The 19,798-nt window shown below is 51.3% G+C and overlaps 6 protein-coding genes across 6 annotated transcripts; 1 reads left to right on the forward strand and 5 right to left on the reverse strand.

Annotated features, from left to right (window-relative positions):
• Positions 1-2,824: 2,824 nt before the first annotated feature.
• On the forward strand, positions 2,825-5,447 carry STEHIDRAFT_164629 (molybdenum cofactor biosynthesis prote). Its single transcript, XM_007298725.1, has 10 exons — positions 2,825-3,025; positions 3,086-3,200; positions 3,258-3,425; positions 3,482-3,602; positions 3,660-3,883; positions 3,949-4,172; positions 4,232-4,352; positions 4,507-5,081; positions 5,148-5,353; positions 5,420-5,447. The coding sequence occupies exons 1-9, from the start codon at positions 2,888-2,890 to the stop codon at positions 5,292-5,294; spliced, it is 1,833 nt and encodes a 610-aa protein (XP_007298787.1). The 5' UTR covers positions 2,825-2,887; the 3' UTR covers positions 5,295-5,353; positions 5,420-5,447.
• A 122-nt stretch (positions 5,448-5,569) lies between these two features.
• STEHIDRAFT_136261 (uncharacterized protein) lies at positions 5,570-7,127 on the reverse strand (the record flags this gene model as incomplete). The annotated part of the gene is made up of 3 exons (XM_007298726.1): positions 5,570-6,068; positions 6,127-6,347; positions 6,408-7,127. The coding sequence occupies 3 exons, from the start codon at positions 7,125-7,127 to the stop codon at positions 5,891-5,893; spliced, it is 1,119 nt and encodes a 372-aa protein (XP_007298788.1). The 3' UTR covers positions 5,570-5,890.
• A 1,919-nt stretch (positions 7,128-9,046) lies between these two features.
• On the reverse strand, positions 9,047-9,628 carry STEHIDRAFT_127155 (uncharacterized protein; the record flags this gene model as incomplete). Its single annotated transcript, XM_007298727.1, has 4 exons — positions 9,047-9,112; positions 9,178-9,256; positions 9,346-9,437; positions 9,515-9,628. The coding sequence occupies 4 exons, from the start codon at positions 9,626-9,628 to the stop codon at positions 9,047-9,049; spliced, it is 351 nt and encodes a 116-aa protein (XP_007298789.1).
• Positions 9,629-9,833: 205 nt separating this feature from the next.
• Positions 9,834-11,324, reverse strand: STEHIDRAFT_143718 (NIPSNAP-domain-containing protein). Its single transcript, XM_007298728.1, has 9 exons — positions 11,188-11,324; positions 11,019-11,121; positions 10,912-10,957; positions 10,756-10,850; positions 10,624-10,691; positions 10,401-10,570; positions 10,228-10,329; positions 10,099-10,171; positions 9,834-10,045 (listed from the first exon to the last, which is right to left on the reverse strand). Exons 1-9 carry the CDS (start codon positions 11,260-11,262, stop codon positions 9,977-9,979), a joined length of 801 nt encoding a protein of 266 aa, XP_007298790.1. The 5' UTR covers positions 11,263-11,324; the 3' UTR covers positions 9,834-9,976.
• A 244-nt stretch (positions 11,325-11,568) lies between these two features.
• On the reverse strand, positions 11,569-12,968 carry STEHIDRAFT_46306 (uncharacterized protein; the record flags this gene model as incomplete). The annotated part of the gene is made up of 4 exons (XM_007297925.1): positions 11,569-11,696; positions 11,767-12,425; positions 12,479-12,829; positions 12,886-12,968. The coding sequence occupies 4 exons, from the start codon at positions 12,966-12,968 to the stop codon at positions 11,569-11,571; spliced, it is 1,221 nt and encodes a 406-aa protein (XP_007297987.1).
• Positions 12,969-14,061: 1,093 nt separating this feature from the next.
• STEHIDRAFT_143719 (uncharacterized protein) lies at positions 14,062-19,528 on the reverse strand. The gene is made up of 6 exons (XM_007298729.1): positions 19,429-19,528; positions 19,278-19,369; positions 18,324-19,219; positions 15,481-18,270; positions 15,145-15,423; positions 14,062-15,090 (listed from the first exon to the last, which is right to left on the reverse strand). Exons 1-6 carry the CDS (start codon positions 19,502-19,504, stop codon positions 14,232-14,234), a joined length of 4,992 nt encoding a protein of 1,663 aa, XP_007298791.1. The 5' UTR covers positions 19,505-19,528; the 3' UTR covers positions 14,062-14,231.
• Positions 19,529-19,798: the final 270 nt, after the last annotated feature.

The raw sequence follows: 19,798 nt of genomic DNA on the forward strand, positions 1-19,798 counted from the left end.
AACAACGTGAGTGCTTTCATTCTACATCAAGCGGGTTCAAGGCATTGCCGTGATGTGCCCATGTGGTGCATGTACGGAATCCGGACATTGTGCGGGAGGCCTCTCATTGCACTATGGAGCGCCTATGGAAATTTTCTAACTATATTTTGGGATGGACCTGCCTGGACCCGCTCCTGTCAAATAAGCTCTGATGTTCATGGTGGCGTTGTTGCTGACTTTGGATTACCGTTATGTTTAGACCATCTTCGAGACCGCGACTAAGACCATGTTGGAGACCGCCACCCAAACCATGACCGATATCATCAACAACACGGTCACGGATACGGCTACCGCTACCGAGAAGCTCACTGGTTTGTGAACCTTTTTTCTTGTCCTTTCAATGATACTGACTATATCCGGAACAGCTACCATGACAGACTTCGAGACTGCGGTATGCTTTCTCTACGCTTTTCCCTCTCGATTTGATCACTGATTTTTGTTTTGTCGCGCTGAAAGACCATCACGTCTGTGGCCGTAAGTTGACTGGCCTAGTTTCTCTCAATTTCCAAATACTGATTTGTCGTATGTTGTAGGTCTCGACTGAGATTCAAAACAACACCATCATCAAGACCGACCTTGAGACTGCTACTGGTGAATTGACCTTGCCTCCTCACGATGAGGCCGCAAATCTGATCACTGTATTTTATGTCTAGCCACCATGACGGAAGTCTTCAACAACACGATCACTCAGCTCGCCACCAAGACTGAAGAGTTCACTTGTGCGTATTTTTCCATCGCCTAGCGTTGATTCCTGTGTTGATATTCCGAGCATGCAGCTCTTGCGACGGAGACCAAGTCCGTGACCGATGTCGTCAACAACGTACGTCTCCATTTCTTATTTGTTCATAGGTCGTTATTAAATGCGGATTTCCATTTTCTAGACCGTTACCCAGCTCAAGGTAGACCCAGCCTCGTCCTTTGTATCTACGAATCAGACACTGACCGTGATGTTGCGTCGTTCAAGACCGTCGAGGAGACTCAGACTGGTATGTAATGTCTCGCTGAGTTCTTCGTTTTAACTCGTATTGATTCTTCCAACTCTACAGCCACGCAAACCGTTGTTTCCACCGAGGTCATGGTCAGCACCGTGACGCAACCGGTCACCTACACCACGTCCATCCTCAGCACCCAGGTCATCGACGAGGTGAATTTGAACTCGTCTCTACGCATCTCATCATAAACGCTGAACACTTTAACTACGTACATAGACTTCCACTGTCGTTTACACACAATTGGCCACCATGACGGACGTGATGACACAAGTGTCCACTTTCACTGGTCGGTCGATTTCCCCTCATAGAAATGATACTTGTACTGACATCCCGTTAAGCCACAGCTGTGCGTTATTCTACTACCAAATCCCTGATAGGGCGCTTTCCAGCCCCCGGTATCACAATCTGTATCCTGACTGACACCATTCTCTGCTAGACGCAAACCAACGAGATCACCTCCGTTATCACAGGTGAGCTATCTCTTTTTATTGGTTCAACTTCTACGGCTGACGACTTTTCGAAGCGACTGCGACGGCAACTGAGACTGCCACCGTCACCGACACATCGTTGGCCTCGTGTCTCGGCTCTGTGAGTTCCATAGTCTCTACTCGTCCCCTTACTGTCTTCTAATATTGTTTTAGTGCATCTCTCAAATGAGCCTCGCGACCGGAAACGGCTACTCATACAACACGTACGCCTCTGCGATGACCACATCCAGTGTTGCCTACACCACAGCAGCCCCAGCGTACACCTCCTCTTCAGCCGCTGCGTGCTACGGTAGCTCTTGTGGAGCCTCTTCATCAGCAGCAGCCTGTTCTGGTAGCTCGTGTGGAGCCGCTTCCTCCTCTGCCGCTGCATGTTCTGGTAGCTCGTGCGGAGCTGCTTCCTCAGCCGCTGCGTGCTCCGGCAGCTCATGCGGAGGATCAAGCGTAGCCAGCGCTGCCAGTAGCGCATCAGTAGCCTACGCCACCTCATCCGCCGCCAGTTCGTACGGATCTTCGTACGGATCCTCATCTTACGGTCGTCGGGGAGCCAGGATGGCTAGGCATCGTCTGAGCGCGAACGGCTACTAGCCGTGTCGCTGAGTTGGTTTGTTGTTTCCGATGTAGCATGTGGTGACGTCGTTCATGAGCTCTCCCTTTTCCTTCTTGCATACCCGGCTGATAGAGGCATTCAAAACACACGGACCTGTTGTTGTTCTTTTTTCTCACGACGTGATGGACGTTTTTGGCTCCTTTTCTGAACTTACAGTACACTCGGATCGCTGCGCCCGATGATATTGCTCTTACTTGCGCCCGTGAGGTGTGTTTCTTACCGCCACTGCTGGCGTCTTTTTCGTTACTTCGTTTTTTCTTCTGTGTGGTTTTCGATTTCCCGTTGGCTCGCTTCCGGACGCTTTATATTATTATCCTTTCTTCGGGCCTGAGTGTGTAGATCATCCTCCTCATACTCTCTCACACGTACCTGTCCTTTCCGAGTCGGGTAAACTCCATAAACTGCATAACAATGTTGTGCTCACTGGACGTCGGGATGGTGTGAAAGGATGGTATTCGTGGCATATTAGGCGGCGCTGAGTTAACCGCAACGGTGCATTGATATCCATTTTTTTTTTGGTTGGAGACACTGGCAACAATTGCCAATTTCTTCAAGTTCAACGTAGTGCCCGAAAAGGACCAAAATTTGTCTTGTGACATAGATTGGAGTCAACAATGTCATGCTCGGTATCGTCCGTGCTCACCAATCCAAGAACACCATGTTGTAATACGCAGGCACGCCGTGAGAGGCCGTTCGCTCTTGACTCTGTTCCACCATCTCGAGCCTGAGCTATAACGCAAGGCCTGAGTCTGGGACTCAGCATGCTTGTTCATTGGCAAAGATATTGCAGACTCACTGATGGTATCTCTGCTCGTCACTTCGCTCGGGCTTTTGCAAGCTCGTCTTATTGCAAGGACCCAGTGGCGGTGGCAACATCGAGCAGAAAAGCGGCTATCCAAGTCTGTGCTCGTCTCTCAAATGATATGAGGCAAGGGTATACACTAACATGACACGTATAGGAAAAGATCGCACGATTGGACGCAGCCTCTGTTTCTCCTCAACCTCTCGTCGACACCTTTGGACGGCGGCACAATTACTTACGAATATCTCTGACCGAGCGGTGTAATCTTCGATGTCAGTTCTCGATGGCATTCTCACTGTAACGCAGCACTTAGGCAATAAGCATTTTAGGCCAATATTGCATGCCGGAAGAGGGTATAGAACTCTCTCCCAAGGCCAGCATCTTGTCCGATGACGAGGTCATCCGCCTGGCCACATTGTTCGTCAAGAGTGGTGTGACCAAGATTCGGCTAACCGGAGGCGAACCCACTATTCGCAAAGGTATTGTTAATCTGGTCGGTGAGTTGTTCATCTAGAGTGGTTGCTTGCTTTCTGAGCTCACAATCTTGCTCTAGCCCGATTAAATGCTCTCCGTGAACATGGACTATCCTCTATTGGAATGACCAGCAATGGCCTAATCTTACATCGACATCTGGATGACCTCGTGAAGAATGGAATGACCCATCTAAACCTCAGGTATATAGGCTATATACTCTGGATATCGCTTTTAGCACCTCATTGTGATATAAACAGCCTCGATACACTGGATCCGTTCAAGTTCGAGATTATGACACGCCGTATGGGCCACGAAGCTGTCCTTAGGTCCCTACGCCAAGCTCTAGCAAATCCACTACTCCAAGTCAAGTTAAATATCGTGGTCATGAAAGACGTTAATGACGCAGAAGTTCTTCAATTCGTGGAAATGACAAAAGACCAACCGCTTTCCGTCCGCTTTATCGAGTTCATGCCATTCACAGGTAAGTTCGCCCATACCGGGTTTAAGACATATGTTTATATCCGACAATCTAACCTTTCTTGCCAGGAAACAAATGGAACAAGGATAAAATGTTACCGTCCGCGGAACTCGAATCTCGGATCCGCACCTTTCATCCCGGCCTCGTAAAGGCTTCCGATGAATTGAACGACACGGCACGATCCTACACTATACCCGGATATCGAGGCAGCCTGGGCTTCATTTCGAGCATGTCTGACCACTTCTGCTCGTCTTGCAACCGACTGAGACTCACAGCAGATGGACAGGTCAAGGTAAAGCCCTCTGATTCGTGATCATGACAATCAGTCGAAATTTACCGGTAATATCTTAGGTATGCTTGTTTGATCCCAAGGAAATATCCCTACGCGACCAAATGCGGAGTGGTGCCGACGATACTGTTTTGCTCAAAACGATCCGGCACGCACTCTACGGAAAGAAGGAGAAGCATGCCGGTATGGAAGACATCGATGTTATCACAAATAGACCGATGATTCTCATAGGCGGTTGAATGTACCCCTTACCCTCCACCCTTGCTGTCAGTACTCAGCGTTTCTAAATCTGTATACTCACTCACTTACACCGTCTCACTTCTGAAGTACCATATAGCACGTCTCTCGTCCATGCAACCCCTATTGAACAAGAGGACGCCTCGGATCCATGGCTATTTTCTTCTTCCTCCCCATTCAACTCGACATGCTTTAAGTCATGTGCGATATAGCTCCTCCTCGGCCTCCGACTCAACGCCACCAAAGAAACTTACCCATATCGACAGTACGGGACGACCGGCCATGGTCGACGTCTCTTCCAAAACCTCCACCATCCGAACTGCAACTGCGACAGGGCGGATATACCTGCCTCGTGCAGCCTACAAATTAGTCTCTCCTCCACCGGACCCAGCGCTGAAAGCCGGTCTCCCGAGAAATGAATTAGAGAAGGCGAAGGAGAAGGCGAGGGCCAAGGGAGATGTGCTATTGGTGGCTCAACTTGCAGCCCTGATGGCGAGCAAGCGCACCGCAGACCTCATCCCGCTCTGCCACCCCATTCCGCTCTCGCACGTTGCTGTGACGCTTAGGCCGGAAGATAACGGGAATGAGATATCCGAGGAACGTCGGTTCTGTATCTCATGCGAGGCGACCGTCACTTGTGAGGGTCGTACAGGTGTCGAGATGGAAGCATTGACGGTAAGCGTTACTTGAGCCGTCCACGCACGCTGGTCATCTGATCTATCATTATCATTGCGCTATGAGGCCGTGTCCGTTGGCTTGTTGACTGTCTGGGACATGTTGAAGGCGGTAGCTGGCAAAGAAATGTTGATTGATGAGATTTTCGTACGGGCGAAGTCGGGTGGCAAAAGCGGTGATTTTGTGAGGGGGAATCCGAGTCGAACAATTTGATTCTGTTGGAGAGTTTGTTGAAGCTCTTCGGCAATCCATCATACCCTGCTCCAAATCCGGTGATTTTGGTTTCAAGTTGAGCTGAAACTGTCACCGTCTTACCCTTTTCGCCACTTCAACTCCAGGAGCTCCATCAGCGGTTTGATGTATGACAGGCGAATCATAGATCCCGATGATTTACATGGCTGCGTTCGGACATAGCTCCTTCTCGGGCCACAAAGGACTGCGTCAATTGGAAAGCTTATACTCGACTATCCCGGACATGGATTAGAGACCGGAGAGTTGCTTTTAAATAGTGCAAATAAGTGTAAAGTAGGGTAGGGTAAATGATTCCGTAAGTGCTGGAGCTAAACTCGAGTCCGTTACAGTCGGGGAAACACGTTGGGTAGTGGTGGGGAAAGCTATGGATACAGTGTGTGAGTGCAAGGTCCAAAAAAAGTGAGGATAAATAGCCCGGAAGGGGATGACAAGAGACAGCTCAGTGCAAATTATATGAACAGTAAGTAGCAAGACAATTGCGACTAGCGCTAGACTAGGATGTCTGGGTAAATGAATATGTGAAGATAATATGTTACGAAGGTCCCAAAGTCAAAACTTTACCAATGCCCCCTGGGCGAGCCAGTGGCGAATCCGAGCTCTAAAGAATCTTCTACGCCGTTGATTTTCAGGTTGCCACACAGGCCTACGAACCCGCATCGATCATAAACCCTTTGGGCTGAGTTGGCGTGACCGACGTATAAGGAGACGAGTTGTTTCCCGTAGTCCATCAACAATCTAGAACGGAACGCCATTAGCAACATAATCAATACTGCCTGGTGTAGATTCCGCTTACCGTCTGGTTACGTGCCGCACAATGGCCTCCGCACAACCCTTCCTCCTGAACCTTGGCGTGGTATACACCTTTGTGATTGCAGATACATTCTGGGACGAACGAGTCACGGCGCAGATGGTGGTTGGTTCGCCCGATGGACTCGCGTGGATCCAGATAAGACCCTTCGTGATGAGCTCTTCTGCTTCGATTCTTGCCCGATCCAAGGTCAGAGGGAAGTAAACCTAAACGGAACGAGGAGGCATCAGCATACTGGAAGCGGAAAGAGTGATCGCCGAACTTACCGAGTCATCGGCGAACTCTTTGCACAAGACCGCAACACCCTCGAGGTCAGCTATTGTAGCCCGTCGAATGGAGTGCTCATGTTCCCGTTGCCTGTCGCAATCCTTGAAGCTCTCCTGGGTACAGTAGGTGTAGGAGGCGGCGTAGAATGGCTCGGATTCTTGCGGAATGCCCGTCACCTCCGTCCAATGGCTTGAGAAGTTCTTGACGAGAGCCGTCATGCCGAAGACGGAGAAAACGCGTGTGGGAGAAGTGCGGGATAGGAGCGAGTCGATGATAAGGGACATTCTGGGCATGAGCCACGAGCTTGAGAGAGTGGTCGGATGTTTGGGTGTCCACAGGAATATTGGGTAATCGCCGAGCGTGTTGCTGACCGAGGCGAGGACGATGTCCAAAGTAGGCTGGACAAAGGGTGATGATGATGACCAGAGGGTGATCCAGAATGGTGCAGCTTTGCGGTCGCCTTGGGGGTAAGATGGCCCCTGAGAAGAGGCCATGGACAGAGCCCATTCACCAGCACCCTCCTCGTCAACGTACTGCCATTCGGACGTTGGCTTGTCATTCAATGCAAGTTTGAGTGCGTGAGCCAGGATAATGTTCGAGCTCAGCTCATGGTGGAGAAGAGTGGAAAGGGTGACTGAGAGAAACTCGTGAACAGTCTCGTGGCAGACGACGAACGCGTTGGACGCAGAGTGAGCAGGAGTGTGAGTGGGGACAGGCATGTAAGGTTGAGATGGAAATGGAGGAGGATAAGTGTGAGGAGGCTAGAGACGGATGGATCGAACGGGAAATGATTAAATTAGCGTCGCAAACGACCATGGTATATATGGGACCGGCAACTAAGCTGGTCATACTTGGTTTTGTGGCAGCGTCCTGGAGAAACGTGAGGCAGGCACGAATGACTACCTGTGTAGGGTTTGTCTGTTACATCGCACGAGGAAGTTCGAGAGAACAGCCATCCCGCTTGAGACAGATAGGAAAGAACGGCGATATGCGAGGTGATTTAGCTAGGAACGGGCGGGCGCTCGCATCATCAATCGCAGGCGGGGAAATCAAATTGTCAAACAACAGCGGCCATTCGTTCTGGCCGGGACGTCTGACACAGCAGAGAGAAATGGAAATGATGAAGATATCAGTGTAAACGGTGTGGGAATGCCTTTTGGCGAAATATCCAATGTCGATGGGAGGCCTCAATGTACTTCATCTACGAGGTCATGAGCGCATGCCACAGTTGAAGTGATTGTTCTTCACACGGCAATATTCTGAGCTACAGTCAATCCTCATCTCGCCGATGCGTTGCGTTCCTCGGGATACAAAGATAGAACGAAGCGGATACGGCAGCCACAGGCAAGTGCATTAACTGACTTCGGCGTATAGCGGCCAGGTGCAGTGGATTGATCTCGAGGCAGGGCGGGAGATCGGTCCCGTGCTATACGCATATACAGCTGCACCCACTTAGCGCCACATTGTGCAAGTGATGTGACTCGAAATAGAGCACCGACTGCCGCATCTGAACCGCGCACCTACACGGAGCTTAGCGTGTCAACACACAAACATTTGTGCGAGCTGCCACCTGTAGTGCAAGCTCTACAAGAAATATATGAATCAACCATTAAAAAAGCTGGTAATGGTAGAGTATTCACTATACCAGACTTCGCGAAGTAATATATTGGGACCCTGTTTGTTTGCGCGAGCTGAGCGAGTACCCTGCATGACGCTAGGGGCGGGGCGACGCTATTCGGCGCAGATTAACGAAAACGAACACAAAGGCGATCGTCTAATTGATGGAAACACAGCAATCAGCCCGGAAAGACGTCTCACAGGAATAATGAGTCAAGTCTGCGACGTCGCGTGTCCCTATGCGCTGCATGGTGTGCTCAAACGGTCTGGACAGGGCAACGGCCAACGTCCTCTGGGGTCTGCATAAATGTTGCAACAGGATCCGCCACAGATCGTGGATCTCGTAGTCGGTGCACGGTAAACAGTAGTACTTGTCTCATGTCCCATGGCCGCAAGGTCAAGAAGCCTAGAAGGGAAAAGGGTGTCTTAATCTAGTATGGAGTCCGAGGCCACATGGCTAAGGAGAAGCATCCAAAGAAAATGGCCCGTCAAAGCACTGCAGCGGAAGGTAAATGAGCAAGGAACCCACTAATAGATGGCCACAGAATCCTGTGAGTGTAGGAACATTAATCTGCCTGATAATTATTTGTTGAAGGACAGCACTGTGCACTGAATGTCATGACTGATACGCCTCTGCTCGGCTTTGCTGCCTCAATTCGTCATATCGAAGCACAATTCTGTACGCTGCTGAACATGAGATGTGACAGACACACCTCCAAATGACAGAAAATTTCGAACTTCGGCATGCGTGAAACATCCAGTGAAACGCGCAGGGTAACAACGTCCGTTGCGTCCTCAGGGTATTCGGTCGGTCACGGAGGGCCATGTGTCGAGGTTTCAAGGCCCAAAGGCACACATCTCAATTCCAAGGAGCTGTGCAACGCAAACCTAGATCGAATCCGAAATCTCTTGACGTCGAGTAATAGGATTGCCCGCATCGCATCAAAAAGACAAAGCGTCAATTTCAATTTGGCAGAAAACGACATACCGCGAAGTCGATGGTGCACAAGCACTCTGAGCCTTACAATAAATCAGCCAAGGTTGCCTCAGTGATCTCGCTCTCCACAAGCCTCCCGGTCTCCTTAGACTATCCACGATCCAAGTAGATGGTTAGTGAGGATACTTCGGATGCGAAGAAGCACAGCAACGTACGCTCCTGACTCGGATGATGGTTGGTATTGACTGCACGTTCCAAGGCGCCTTTCGAAACGGGTTTGATGCGATTCTCCATCTGAGGCGGGCACCAAGAGATTTTGACGGCGTCAGCGGGCGTTTCGCAAGCTGTTCAAAAGTGGAACGGGGAAAAACGGGTTCCCATACTCGGCTCGCTGCCCAACGTAGGCGATCATCCCTGTTGGCCCCTCGGAAGGAGAGAAGGTACGCTCGACCAGTGCTTCAACATCCCGACAGTCCTGAGTTGGTCGTAAATCGGTGTTTTGAAGCTTGATCCAGATGCGTCCCTCGATTTCATTAAGAATTGTTCACTCACAGGGCACCACATCTTCCCATGGGCATCGCGGGATGAGTAGAAGATAACGTAACCGTCCTGGCTTTCTTGAAAGCTAGCGAGGGCAGCAGGGTCGGTAGTCGTATGAAGCGGCATTGTCGGCCTCGAGAGATGCGGGCGATATGCGAGTGTCGTAGAAACAACGTAGTAGGGGAGAGAGAAGAAGTCAAGGACTACGACAGTACGACTCTTGCACCATATACATTACGTATTCAGTCGTTCACGCCGGCATTTGCCACAGTGGCGCAAGCCAAGTCACAGAGCTTCGGCATCGCTTCATAGTGGGCGCTCAGCTGGGCTCGTTCATCCGTCCCCAATCCTTAGAAGCACATATAGTAGAGAACTCCACTCTTAGCAAGGGATCACGCCATAATAATATACAAATGTCCACAGTCCATTGAGGGGGCACCACTGCCCGACTTCGGGTATTCGAGTTTAAGCAGACTACTTGAGGGGGCTGAATGATAGTGGGACCATCAAGTACGAGTCCATGAACTTCGCTAGTTGTGAGGTCTAAAGAGAAAGATTATCATCTAACCATGTTATGCAAATACGTGGACATTTACCTTGGAGACAGTATCTGCCCATCCGTCCAGTTGCCAGGCTTGCTCCCTCATTTCCTTGCGGGTAGCGAGATCACTGAGATATAAGAGCATTAACGCAAGAAAGATACTTCAGATGTTGTCGGAACATACGGATATTGCCAAAGGTGATGCACTTGATGCAACCGGCCAACTTGAGCATACCATGCCCCGACTGGTTCAACAAACTTCCTACGAGCATCAATGCCGCGTCGCCTGTTAAGAATGAATCACAGAGTGAGCACGGATCGAGACCAAGCAATCATTCCACGAGAGAAATCGCGTACCAAGCGCCCTCCCATTCTAGCAGTGTTCCTGGATTCAACTGATAGGTTCTCATTTCGAAGATCCCACCCTCGGTGTGAGGTGGGGCTGTAGGGAGGAAGGCAAACTCTTGATTGAGTTGAGTCGAGCGGGAGCGGAGGTAAGGAGCAAGGGCAGCATGGGCTTTGGCATGCTGGACACCGATGTGAGCTTCTATCGAATATGAAGCCCGGGATTGGACCATACCTCAGAGTTCAGGATACGTGCCCACGCCTTGTCGAAGCCAGCATAATTTTCGTACTCGAGAACGTGATCTACAAGACGTGTAGAAATTAGAAGGACACTCACATGCAATAAGAGTGCGAAAATCAAACGTACAGAAAGTGTCCTGCTCTCCGATGATTACTTCCCAGTTCCCGGTGAGCTTGACACGAGTTTCTGGGTCTTCCTTCAAACCGACGTAGTATGCTTCCCTATGGACGTTTCTCGTTGATTACAATTCGCAAAAAAAAAAAAGACAGTACAGACACTTACGCGGCTTTCTTATACTCCTCGACGGAGTCAGGCTTCACATGGTGCACTGAGCGCCACTAGCATAAGCCCTCATTACCCTTCAACGCTTGGGAGGGAAGACCACACACCTTCAAACCCATGGATGTACTTTCCTCTTCCCACCCGTCTCGAATGTTGTTTGATCTCAAGCTCCCCTTCTTGTTTCGCCTCCGGAGAGCCATGAAGCAAAGACTACGATAACACGACGGGCAGAGAGCGTAGTTAGACCGATGGTTCTCGAGGTTGATTGAGATTCACCTGAACAGATATAGCGCGTTGCGCACCGACATTGACAGACGGGCGCAGCGAGTTAAAGACAATGCGTGCGAGCATTTTCGAAATCAAGAATGAGTAGTAAATGGGAAGATCAGATGGAGACGGCAGGCGACGTCGGCGTGCGAATGAGTTGGTAGAGAGAGAGCCTGCGCGGCGCGTTCACCAGTTGCTGCACCTCTTCAGTGACGTAAGCGGGGTATACTGCTACCGGAAGCTTCTTTGTTCCACTTCGTGGCACGCAATTGCAAAATTGGGCCACACTCATTGTGGAATCTTAGTGACTTGTGTCACCTCATCAAATAATTCCGAAGTAGTGTCTGATAGTATTATATGATGATGTTACAGTACGTGAAATAGTCTCTATCACCAAAAACGATTGCTCTCTCTTGGAAAACCTTTACCCATCCTCAGCATTGTCAGATGGCTCGTGAGCGAAGACCAGCCGTTCCCAAGGAGCACATCAGCCCTTGTCCCAATCGCCATGTCCACGGCTAGAAGAAATCAAGCGTCGTATCGTCAGTACACGCAAGGAGATGACGTCTGATGTGGGGAGTGACTGACCTTGGGCTACGTATTTCTGCTCCCAGTCCAGGCTCAGATCGCGACTACTCGTGACGTCTTGCCAAGGGCCAGAGGGATGGCGTTCCGAATCCTCGAATAAAGCGCCCTGTAACTTCAGTATCCACTCTCGTTTCCCATTGGTCATCACGTATACCCTACCCAACTTGGGATACTCTCTCCTTATTTCCTCTACCCTCCTCACAATCTGTGGAATTTCAGGATAACACCGTCGCCCATAGAGTGCTGAGTTGTAATCCGTTAGATTTCCTGGCAGCGGTTCTCGTGGTTCCAGTGTATCTGGCAGCCCGTCCGCTGCGAGATCGTTCATTCCTTGCCAACCGGCCGTCCAGGTGGCGAGATGTTGGCAGTGCTGTTCAAAATCGCCACGGCGAATGTGAAGCACGAGGAGACCTGGAATGACGTCGAATTGTTCGTCGCGTAGGATTTTCAATGAAGATTGGGAGATATCTGGATTCGAACCGGCGGAAAACGAAATCGGAGCTGGTAAATGGGCCAAAGCAGGTAGTCGGGCCACACCAAGTAGATCCTTGTTCGCCTCAAGGCCAAGGAGGATGAGAGGAGAGGAGCTGTATCCGGATATGATGGGCGATTCCAATAGCATCGGCCACAAGTCCCAGATCCTCCTGCTGCCAAAAATCCTATGCGCGTCTTAGCATATATATCCTGGTGTTGAACAGCGAGACAAACTTACCACATCTCCCACATCTGGTATGGAGATCCGGCATTGGACACACAGGCCGCATCCGTGGAGTCCAATTTGTCCATCCACGTCTGCAGAATCTCGAGCGCTCCCACGTTTTCATCGTGTCGTAGCGGAGCGTTAAGGTCATCTACATTGATGTACTCGACGCCACCAAGGCTCGGGCATATCTTCTCGAAATAGGGTCGTGGTACTGCCTTGAAGGTTTTTTCTCCTTGGAGCTCACCCATCAATGATCCCCCTAGGATCACTGAAAGAGGTATATGTGCGGGTATAAGACGATCGTTGTAGATGGCGTATGGGTCCGGCCTTCGTGACCAAAGGTAATCGTCCCAAACGAACCTGTTTGACGTGATCACAATTTAGACCATATCATGCAAAACGGAGAAAAGACTTACGTGCGATTACTTGCATACGCTACTAGTGCATGCAGTACAATCTCTTGGACAGCATTTCCCCAACCAACATCTAATACATCCATCCATGGTCAGTGGATACACCAAAAAGGGGCATGGTATATGCGGTACGCACCAGAAACGTATCGAGCAGGGAAGAAGTACTTGGTATCCTTCTCATGTCTCCGGCTGCCAGACTTCTCTGGAGTCAGAGCTTTCTCTCGCTCCTTATACGCGGTATACGTCGGCGGTAATCGTTCATGGGGATGCTGCTTGATCCAGTCACCGACAGGATCTGGTATCAGATGGAGCACAAGCAAAGCACAAAGCACGATCAGTGCGACGAGTTTGAAAGCATTTCTCCAGCGGGCATTGCGCCTGAGGAAAGGGGCCCTCGTCCGGGGTGGCAATGCACGGTCAGAGCCCTTGTCATCGCTTTTGTAGTAAGTCGAATGTGTGGGGAGAATGAGAGGGAAAAGGGTCGGCTGTGGTCTTTGTGGCATCGGAAGGGAATCAAACAATGTGAAGGCAAGGTTGAGTGTGATGAGTACTACATCCTGGCAGATATTTAACAAATATCGAGACGGGATGAAGACTGAGCACTGCGGTGAGGCTGCGCATATCATCGGACGTGCTATTCTTCCAACCGCGAGCCCAAACAAGTCGTTCTACACGTTCCAAAGGTAATGAACGGCATACAACTCTGAATCACAACGTATATAACAAGATCACTTTTGGCGACATTGGTGAGCGTGCGCGGCTGCGCTACACCTACAAAACAGTTTTGATAATTTACAGCGCTTCGGGGCTTGGCTACGATCGCCTCCGACTTGAAGCTCGTAGCACGTCAGCTCTTGAGCAGCGTACCCGGAGGTCAGTAGGTAAAAAGAAGAAAGCCTAATGAAATTATCACGAGGCGTGCACTGTGAGGCAGCAGAGAGAGGGACGACTGAAAACGGTGTTAGTTGTACAGTAAGGACTCGGACGATAGCGTGGCGGCTCTCTTTCGGAGTCCGATCGTTGATAGGATGTTGCCGAGCCAACGTTTGGGAAATTCTTGCTGAGTTTCTTTTTCCCCCCATATCCAGGAGCTCAGTCTTACTACCAGACGTGCCGTGCAGGTCGAGAGACAGTTCAACAGAACAGTAATATTGAAAGATGACAAATGGATGAGAAGGAAAACACAGCACCAGTATATATCACGGTGCGGAGGGTACACGAAAAAAACTGAGAGCGAATAAGGATACGAACAAGATATGTACATGGTTAATGGTACAATGCGAGCAGATGATGGGATAGATTCGGAGCGTGTACAGATATGGTACCAAGGGAGAAAAGTCCAACGAGTCCTATGGCCCCCGGGGTCGCTCGAACACATTCGCTCGCGACGTGCCATGGCCACCCGCCTGGCGGCTGTGATTCTGAGCCGCTGTCGAAGATCCTCCTCTCATCTTGCCCAACCACCCCTTCTTGACAACCGCCTTCGAATCCAAACGGGAGCTTGACGCTCGACCGGGGCTGTTCGTAACGTCGGCAGGCATAGCCAGCTCGGTGTCACGAACTTGCGGAGAGCCCATAGTCCTGGCCATGATGTTGCGTACGGGCGTGAAACCAGCGCCGATGCGCGTCTGCTTTCGTACTCGTGGGGTCAAGTCACTGCGATCACGGTCTGGATTAAAAGGTGCACCGTCGGCAGTGAAACCTTGAGCACGCGCAGAGTCATAGTTATCGTCGGGAGCTGAGCGCTTCTTCCCAATCAAGGTAGTCGATGGGGGAGGTGGTAATGGTTCAGAAGGAGGAGATTCCACCGGTTGCCTGATATGCTCTGGCGTCTTGAGCTTGAACACGGCTGGTGCCGCCATGTTACGATCAGGTGTCCTGGGTCCGGGCATCGAGGTTGGTCCTGATGAGCTGGATGGTCCAGACACCGCGCGGGAATGGGACTGAGGCGAAGTAGACAAACGAGTTTGACCTGCACCGTTGAGGACAGCGATGAACTTTGGAGGAATGGTGGTTTTTGCTGAGCCTTGGCTAGGAGAAGGGGCTGCCATTGAAGGAGATCGAGACGACGAAGCCACAGCGGCAGGGGGAGGGGCGGTGGATGCCAATGCGGTCTCCTTAGCAGAGGCTAGCTTTGACTGCAGAGTCTGCACCTTGCGACTGAGACTTTCGATTTTGGTAGTCATCTTCTTCTTCTCTTTCATGAGCCTACACGAGTCAAGTGAGCGCGCGTGTCAGCATAAATGGAGTGTGCACACATACTCGAGGAACCGGTCATCATTTTCCTCAATTTCTTGAGTCTTGGCCCGAAGCATATCGTCCATCCTTTGAAGTTCGTCCTGAAGGTCCGCAATCATCTCCTCGTGTTGCACGTTTGGCTTCAGAGCATCAATCTGGCGCCGGAGGGAGGCGATTGTTTGCTCGTACCGCGATCTCTGCAGCGTCAACTCAATCTGGGCTGATTTCTCCGCCTGGACAGCCTGGAAACGCTCGCCCTTGACTTGTTCGAAGTCTGTTTTAAGACCCGCCAATTCACGCGAGCTGTCGAGTGAAAGAGATCAGCGAAATGATGGCGTCAGTCAAAACGAACAGTCGTACCTTTCAGCAAGTTGACTTTCAAGGTGGCGCCCCATCGAAAGACCACGTTGGATTTCGGCCTCTAATTCGGTGGCTCTGTGCTCCAGTACTGCCTTTTCGTTTTGCAACTCCTCGCAAGCCGAATTAGCTTCTTCAAGTTGAACCTGCGCCGCTTCGAGATCACGACGCGTGACCTCAACGCTTCGTTCGAGGTTCCCGTACCGCTCGGAAGCGAGGCGGCGCTCTGATTCGAATGACTTGCGGTCTGCGTCCTGGGCAGCAAGCTCAGCAGTTAGCTTCGCTTGGAGATGATCAATATCTGAGGCGCGCGACGCGATCTGTTCTCGAAGACGCTCAAGCTCTGGAAGTATATCATCACGAGCTCCCCTGACTGTGGCAAGTTGGGCCTCCAAATCGTCCTTCGTACGGGTGAAAGTGTCGATGGTTTGTCGATGATGTTCCTCCTCTTCCTCCCGATCTCGCCCAAGCTGTTCAAGCTCTTGCAACCGTTCATCGAGATGAGCCTGAAGAGCTAACATCTCCTCTTCTTGTGCGGTTTGAGCCGCCTCAGCATCAAGCGCTCGCTGCTTGTCTGCTTCGGAAAGCTCCAAACAATGTTTGTAACGTTCGTCCAATTCTTGGTAAGATCGGGAGAGTTGGTCCCATGAGGCCTGGTGGCTCGTCTCGACTGAGGATAGTTTCTGTGTTGCGTCCGTAAGTTGAGCCTGAATCTGCGCAACTTCTGCCACTGACTCGTTACGCAGAGTTGCGAGTTCCTGTTCGAGGGTCTGGATGCTCTGTGCACGAAAGGCAATATCGTCGTTGAGGCCACGGAGCTCCTCCTGCGAGCGATCGAACATATCCTGAAGTCGTGCTTTCTCGACCTGAAGCTCGTCGTTCTGTTGCTGGAGGTGTTGTAAGCGGAGCTCGAGGTCCGTTGACGGAGTGAAAGGCGTTGCGTGTTGAGCTTGTTGAGCATACCCGAGCTGCTCGTGAAGGGTTGCGATCTCGTTCAGCCGCAAACCAAGCTCCTGTCGTACTTGTGCGACTTGTCCTTCCAAAAGACTGTAGCGAGTGCGTTGGTAGTTTAGGCATTGTACCCGCGAACGAAGTTCAAGTTGGGAGACAGCGAGAGCGACGGTTGTTTCGTGGCCTTGGTTCGTGATACGATCCACGGTCTCGTTCGCAGTACGGAGGGATAGAAGGGCATCGTCGAGGCGCGATGCCGTGACATTGGCGTGGGACGTAACCTGCTCGAGATGAACTGCAGGGTCTTGCTCCGTTGAGCTGTTTGTTGGTATCGCAGCATTTGGCTGACCTGACGAGGCCCTGGATCGTAAGATAGCGTCCGCCCAGAGACCAACGAGAGTGGCAGCCTCGGCGGTTCGTTGATTCTCGGCCGCGGTTATCCTCTGATCCGCTTCCTGAGCTCTCTCTTCCGCCGTACGGACTCTATCATCGGCCTCACGAACTCTCTCCTCCGCCTCGTCGATCCTCGCATCTAAAGTTTCTACCTCCTCTTCCAGTTCTTCCACTCTTTGCAAGGCCTGATTCCGTGCCTCTCGAGCGTCGGCGCAGTCCTGGAGCATGCTCTCCTTCTCTGTGATCGCGGTGTCAAGCTCGGAGCCCATCTCGGCGATTCTCTCCTCGTTGAGCTGATTATTGATTTCCAGCCGCTTGATATCGTGTTGGTGTAAGCCAATTTGTTCCGTGCGACGCGCAACACGACCCTCCAGCTCTTCTATCTGCTGCCGGAGAGCGAGAGCGACTTCTGACGATGACATAGCCGACAATTGCTGAACTTGAAGAGCGCTGTAGCGTCGTTCACCTTCGGCGATGTCTTCTTGAGCCTGTTCAAGGTCCGCCTCGAGATTCGTTACGTGAAGCGCGAGCGAGTCGTGGTCGGCTGCGATGTCCTCGAGAGTTTGAGTGACTTGGGTCAACTCGGCCTCGGCCTGCTGGAAAGCTGCGTTCACTTCATCGAGTTCCGTGCAGGCTTGGTCCTTCTCCTTCCTGAGTTCCTCCACGAGATCTTCATGTTGAGCAATGCGTGCAAGAAGATCGTCTTGGTAGGCCGTCGCCTGTTTGAGATCCTGGACGCAAGCGTCCCGTGAGGTTCGAGCCTGGTGGAGATTGTGCTGGAGTCCGGCGATAGTCCGAGCGTTCTCCTCGTCCCGAACAAGGCGCGCGTCAAGTTCGCCTCGAAGTCGTTGTAGCTCCAAATTCATGGATACGAGGGTACCTTGGTCCTGCTCGGCACGAGATTGGAGGTGGCTCACCATGACCAAGGACGACGTGGCCACCAGCGCAACATGGTCGTCCGCAGTCTCCCGAGTAGTACCGTCTCGGGACATAGCTTGAGCCAGTTGCTCTTGAAGGCGCTGTACATCGTTCGTCAATTGTTTGACAAGATCCTGCTGGTTCGTGATGTCCGGTCCACTGGTCGATGCGTTGAGAGTAGCTGTGATGGAATCCAATTTGGACTGCAGTCCTTCGGTAGTAAACCTGGATTCGAGCTCGAGGTATTCCAGGTCACGACGAAGCCCATCTCGCTCACTGCGTAACCGCGCGATGGTCGCAAAGAGTCTGGCAACTTCTTCCTCTGATGGGAGGTCTTCCGGCGACCTAGGCTGGTAAACTGGGGGAGGCGGGGAACCGTCTGTTGACGAAGTGGGAGTTGAGTGGACAAGAGCCGCGAAACCTTCGTCATTGTTGAGAAGGCCTTGGTCGAATGTAGTACTACCGGGTTGTCCCACTTGCTCTAACGAAGCGATTTGCTCTCTAGCTTGTTCCACTTGAGACCGCAACTCTCTGCCACAGAAAGTCAACATCGTAACGCAGTAAGAGTTTCTCAAAAGTCATACCTCTCTTGTCCATCCAAGAAGACGATACGTCTATCTCGTTCCTCCAGCGCACGCGTGAGACCTTGGATCTGGGACTGAGCATCCCGGAGATCCTTCACCGCCCTGTCCCTCGTCCTTGTCAAGTCATGCTTCACCTCATCACCCTTCTTGACCTTCTCCATCTCTGCCTTCAACCTCTTTTCGGCCCTATCTAGCGCATCCTGCATCTTCTTCATGTCCTTTGTCCCTCTAACCAGCTTCTCCAAAGCTGAAACCTTCGCTTCCTCTTCCTCGATCCTTCTTATCAGCTCTTCCTCCCTTTCCTGTCCAAGGCCATCACTTCCACTCTGCGCCTTGAGTTGTTCAATATCCTCATCCTTCTCGTCCAGTTGCGCCTTCATCCTTGTCAGCTCACTCTGCATTCGTCTCTCCACCGCCATCTTCTCATTATCCGCCCTGACCAAATTGTCCTCCACGTGTCTGAGCTTCTCCTGAGACTTCTCCAGGTTCGATCGACAGTCGTTCAACGCAGCATGAGTTTCACGAAGCTCCCGTTCGAGCGTCGTGAGCCTCATGTCGGAGAGAGATGATGACCGTGGCCGTCCAGGCCGCCCCGGAGTAGCGGCGCTTACAACGTTCTGGTAGTTAGCCTCGAGGAGACGTACCCGACCTTCAAGTCTCTCCTTCTCCTTCTGCAAATTCGAAAAGGCCGTGCTAGATCCGGATTCCTTCGAGGAAAGGGTCTGAATTGTGTTCTGCATTTCCCGTGCTGCGACTTCTTGAGACTTGGTCTTCTCGTTTGCGATACGAAGAGCATCCTCGACATTCTGACGGCTAATTCGTTGATTCTCGAGGTCTTCTTTAGTTTGTAGTAGTTGTTTCTCGAGGTGTTCTGCCCTGTCGGCTTCGCGGCGTAACTGGTGATCACAGGTCAACGGACGAGCTTGATGGGAGACGAAAAAAGAAAAGACAAACGTTGGTTTGTGCCTCACTAAGAGTATCCTTCGTCTCTTCGAGTTGGGTAGTGGTCTTGAGGAGACGGCTTTCGAAATGCGAGCATTTGATGTCTAGAAAGCGAGCCTCGTTGATTTCATTGCCACAGCTAGGATACAGAAGAGGAGCGCACCTTGATTCGCGATCTGTCTCTTGAGAGACGCAATTTCCTCTTTAAGAGGGTCGGGGCCAATAGCCCAACCCGACATTATGAGGGAAATAGGTAGGAAGAGGCTCGAGTGGCCGTGGTCGTGTGGGGTTGCTGTTCAAAGTTGAACTCGGAGGTGTCGAGCCTCATGCTACAGGCTTGGCACGTGATCGTGTTTAGTGATCCTTGGCGCCACACTTGGTTCGTCTGCTCCGAGAGCACGGCCCCCATCTACTTGCTAGGAATGTTCATGAGAAACAAGAGGGAAATTAACAGATCTAATTGGCCTGAGGTATCTTGACGGCCGAATGTACCCCACGCAAAAGTGGCACCAGTAAGCACGCTGACACACTGG

This window comes from Stereum hirsutum (assembly GCF_000264905.1).
Source record: "Stereum hirsutum FP-91666 SS1 unplaced genomic scaffold STEHIscaffold_1, whole genome shotgun sequence".
NCBI classification, from domain to species: domain Eukaryota; kingdom Fungi; phylum Basidiomycota; class Agaricomycetes; order Russulales; family Stereaceae; genus Stereum; species Stereum hirsutum.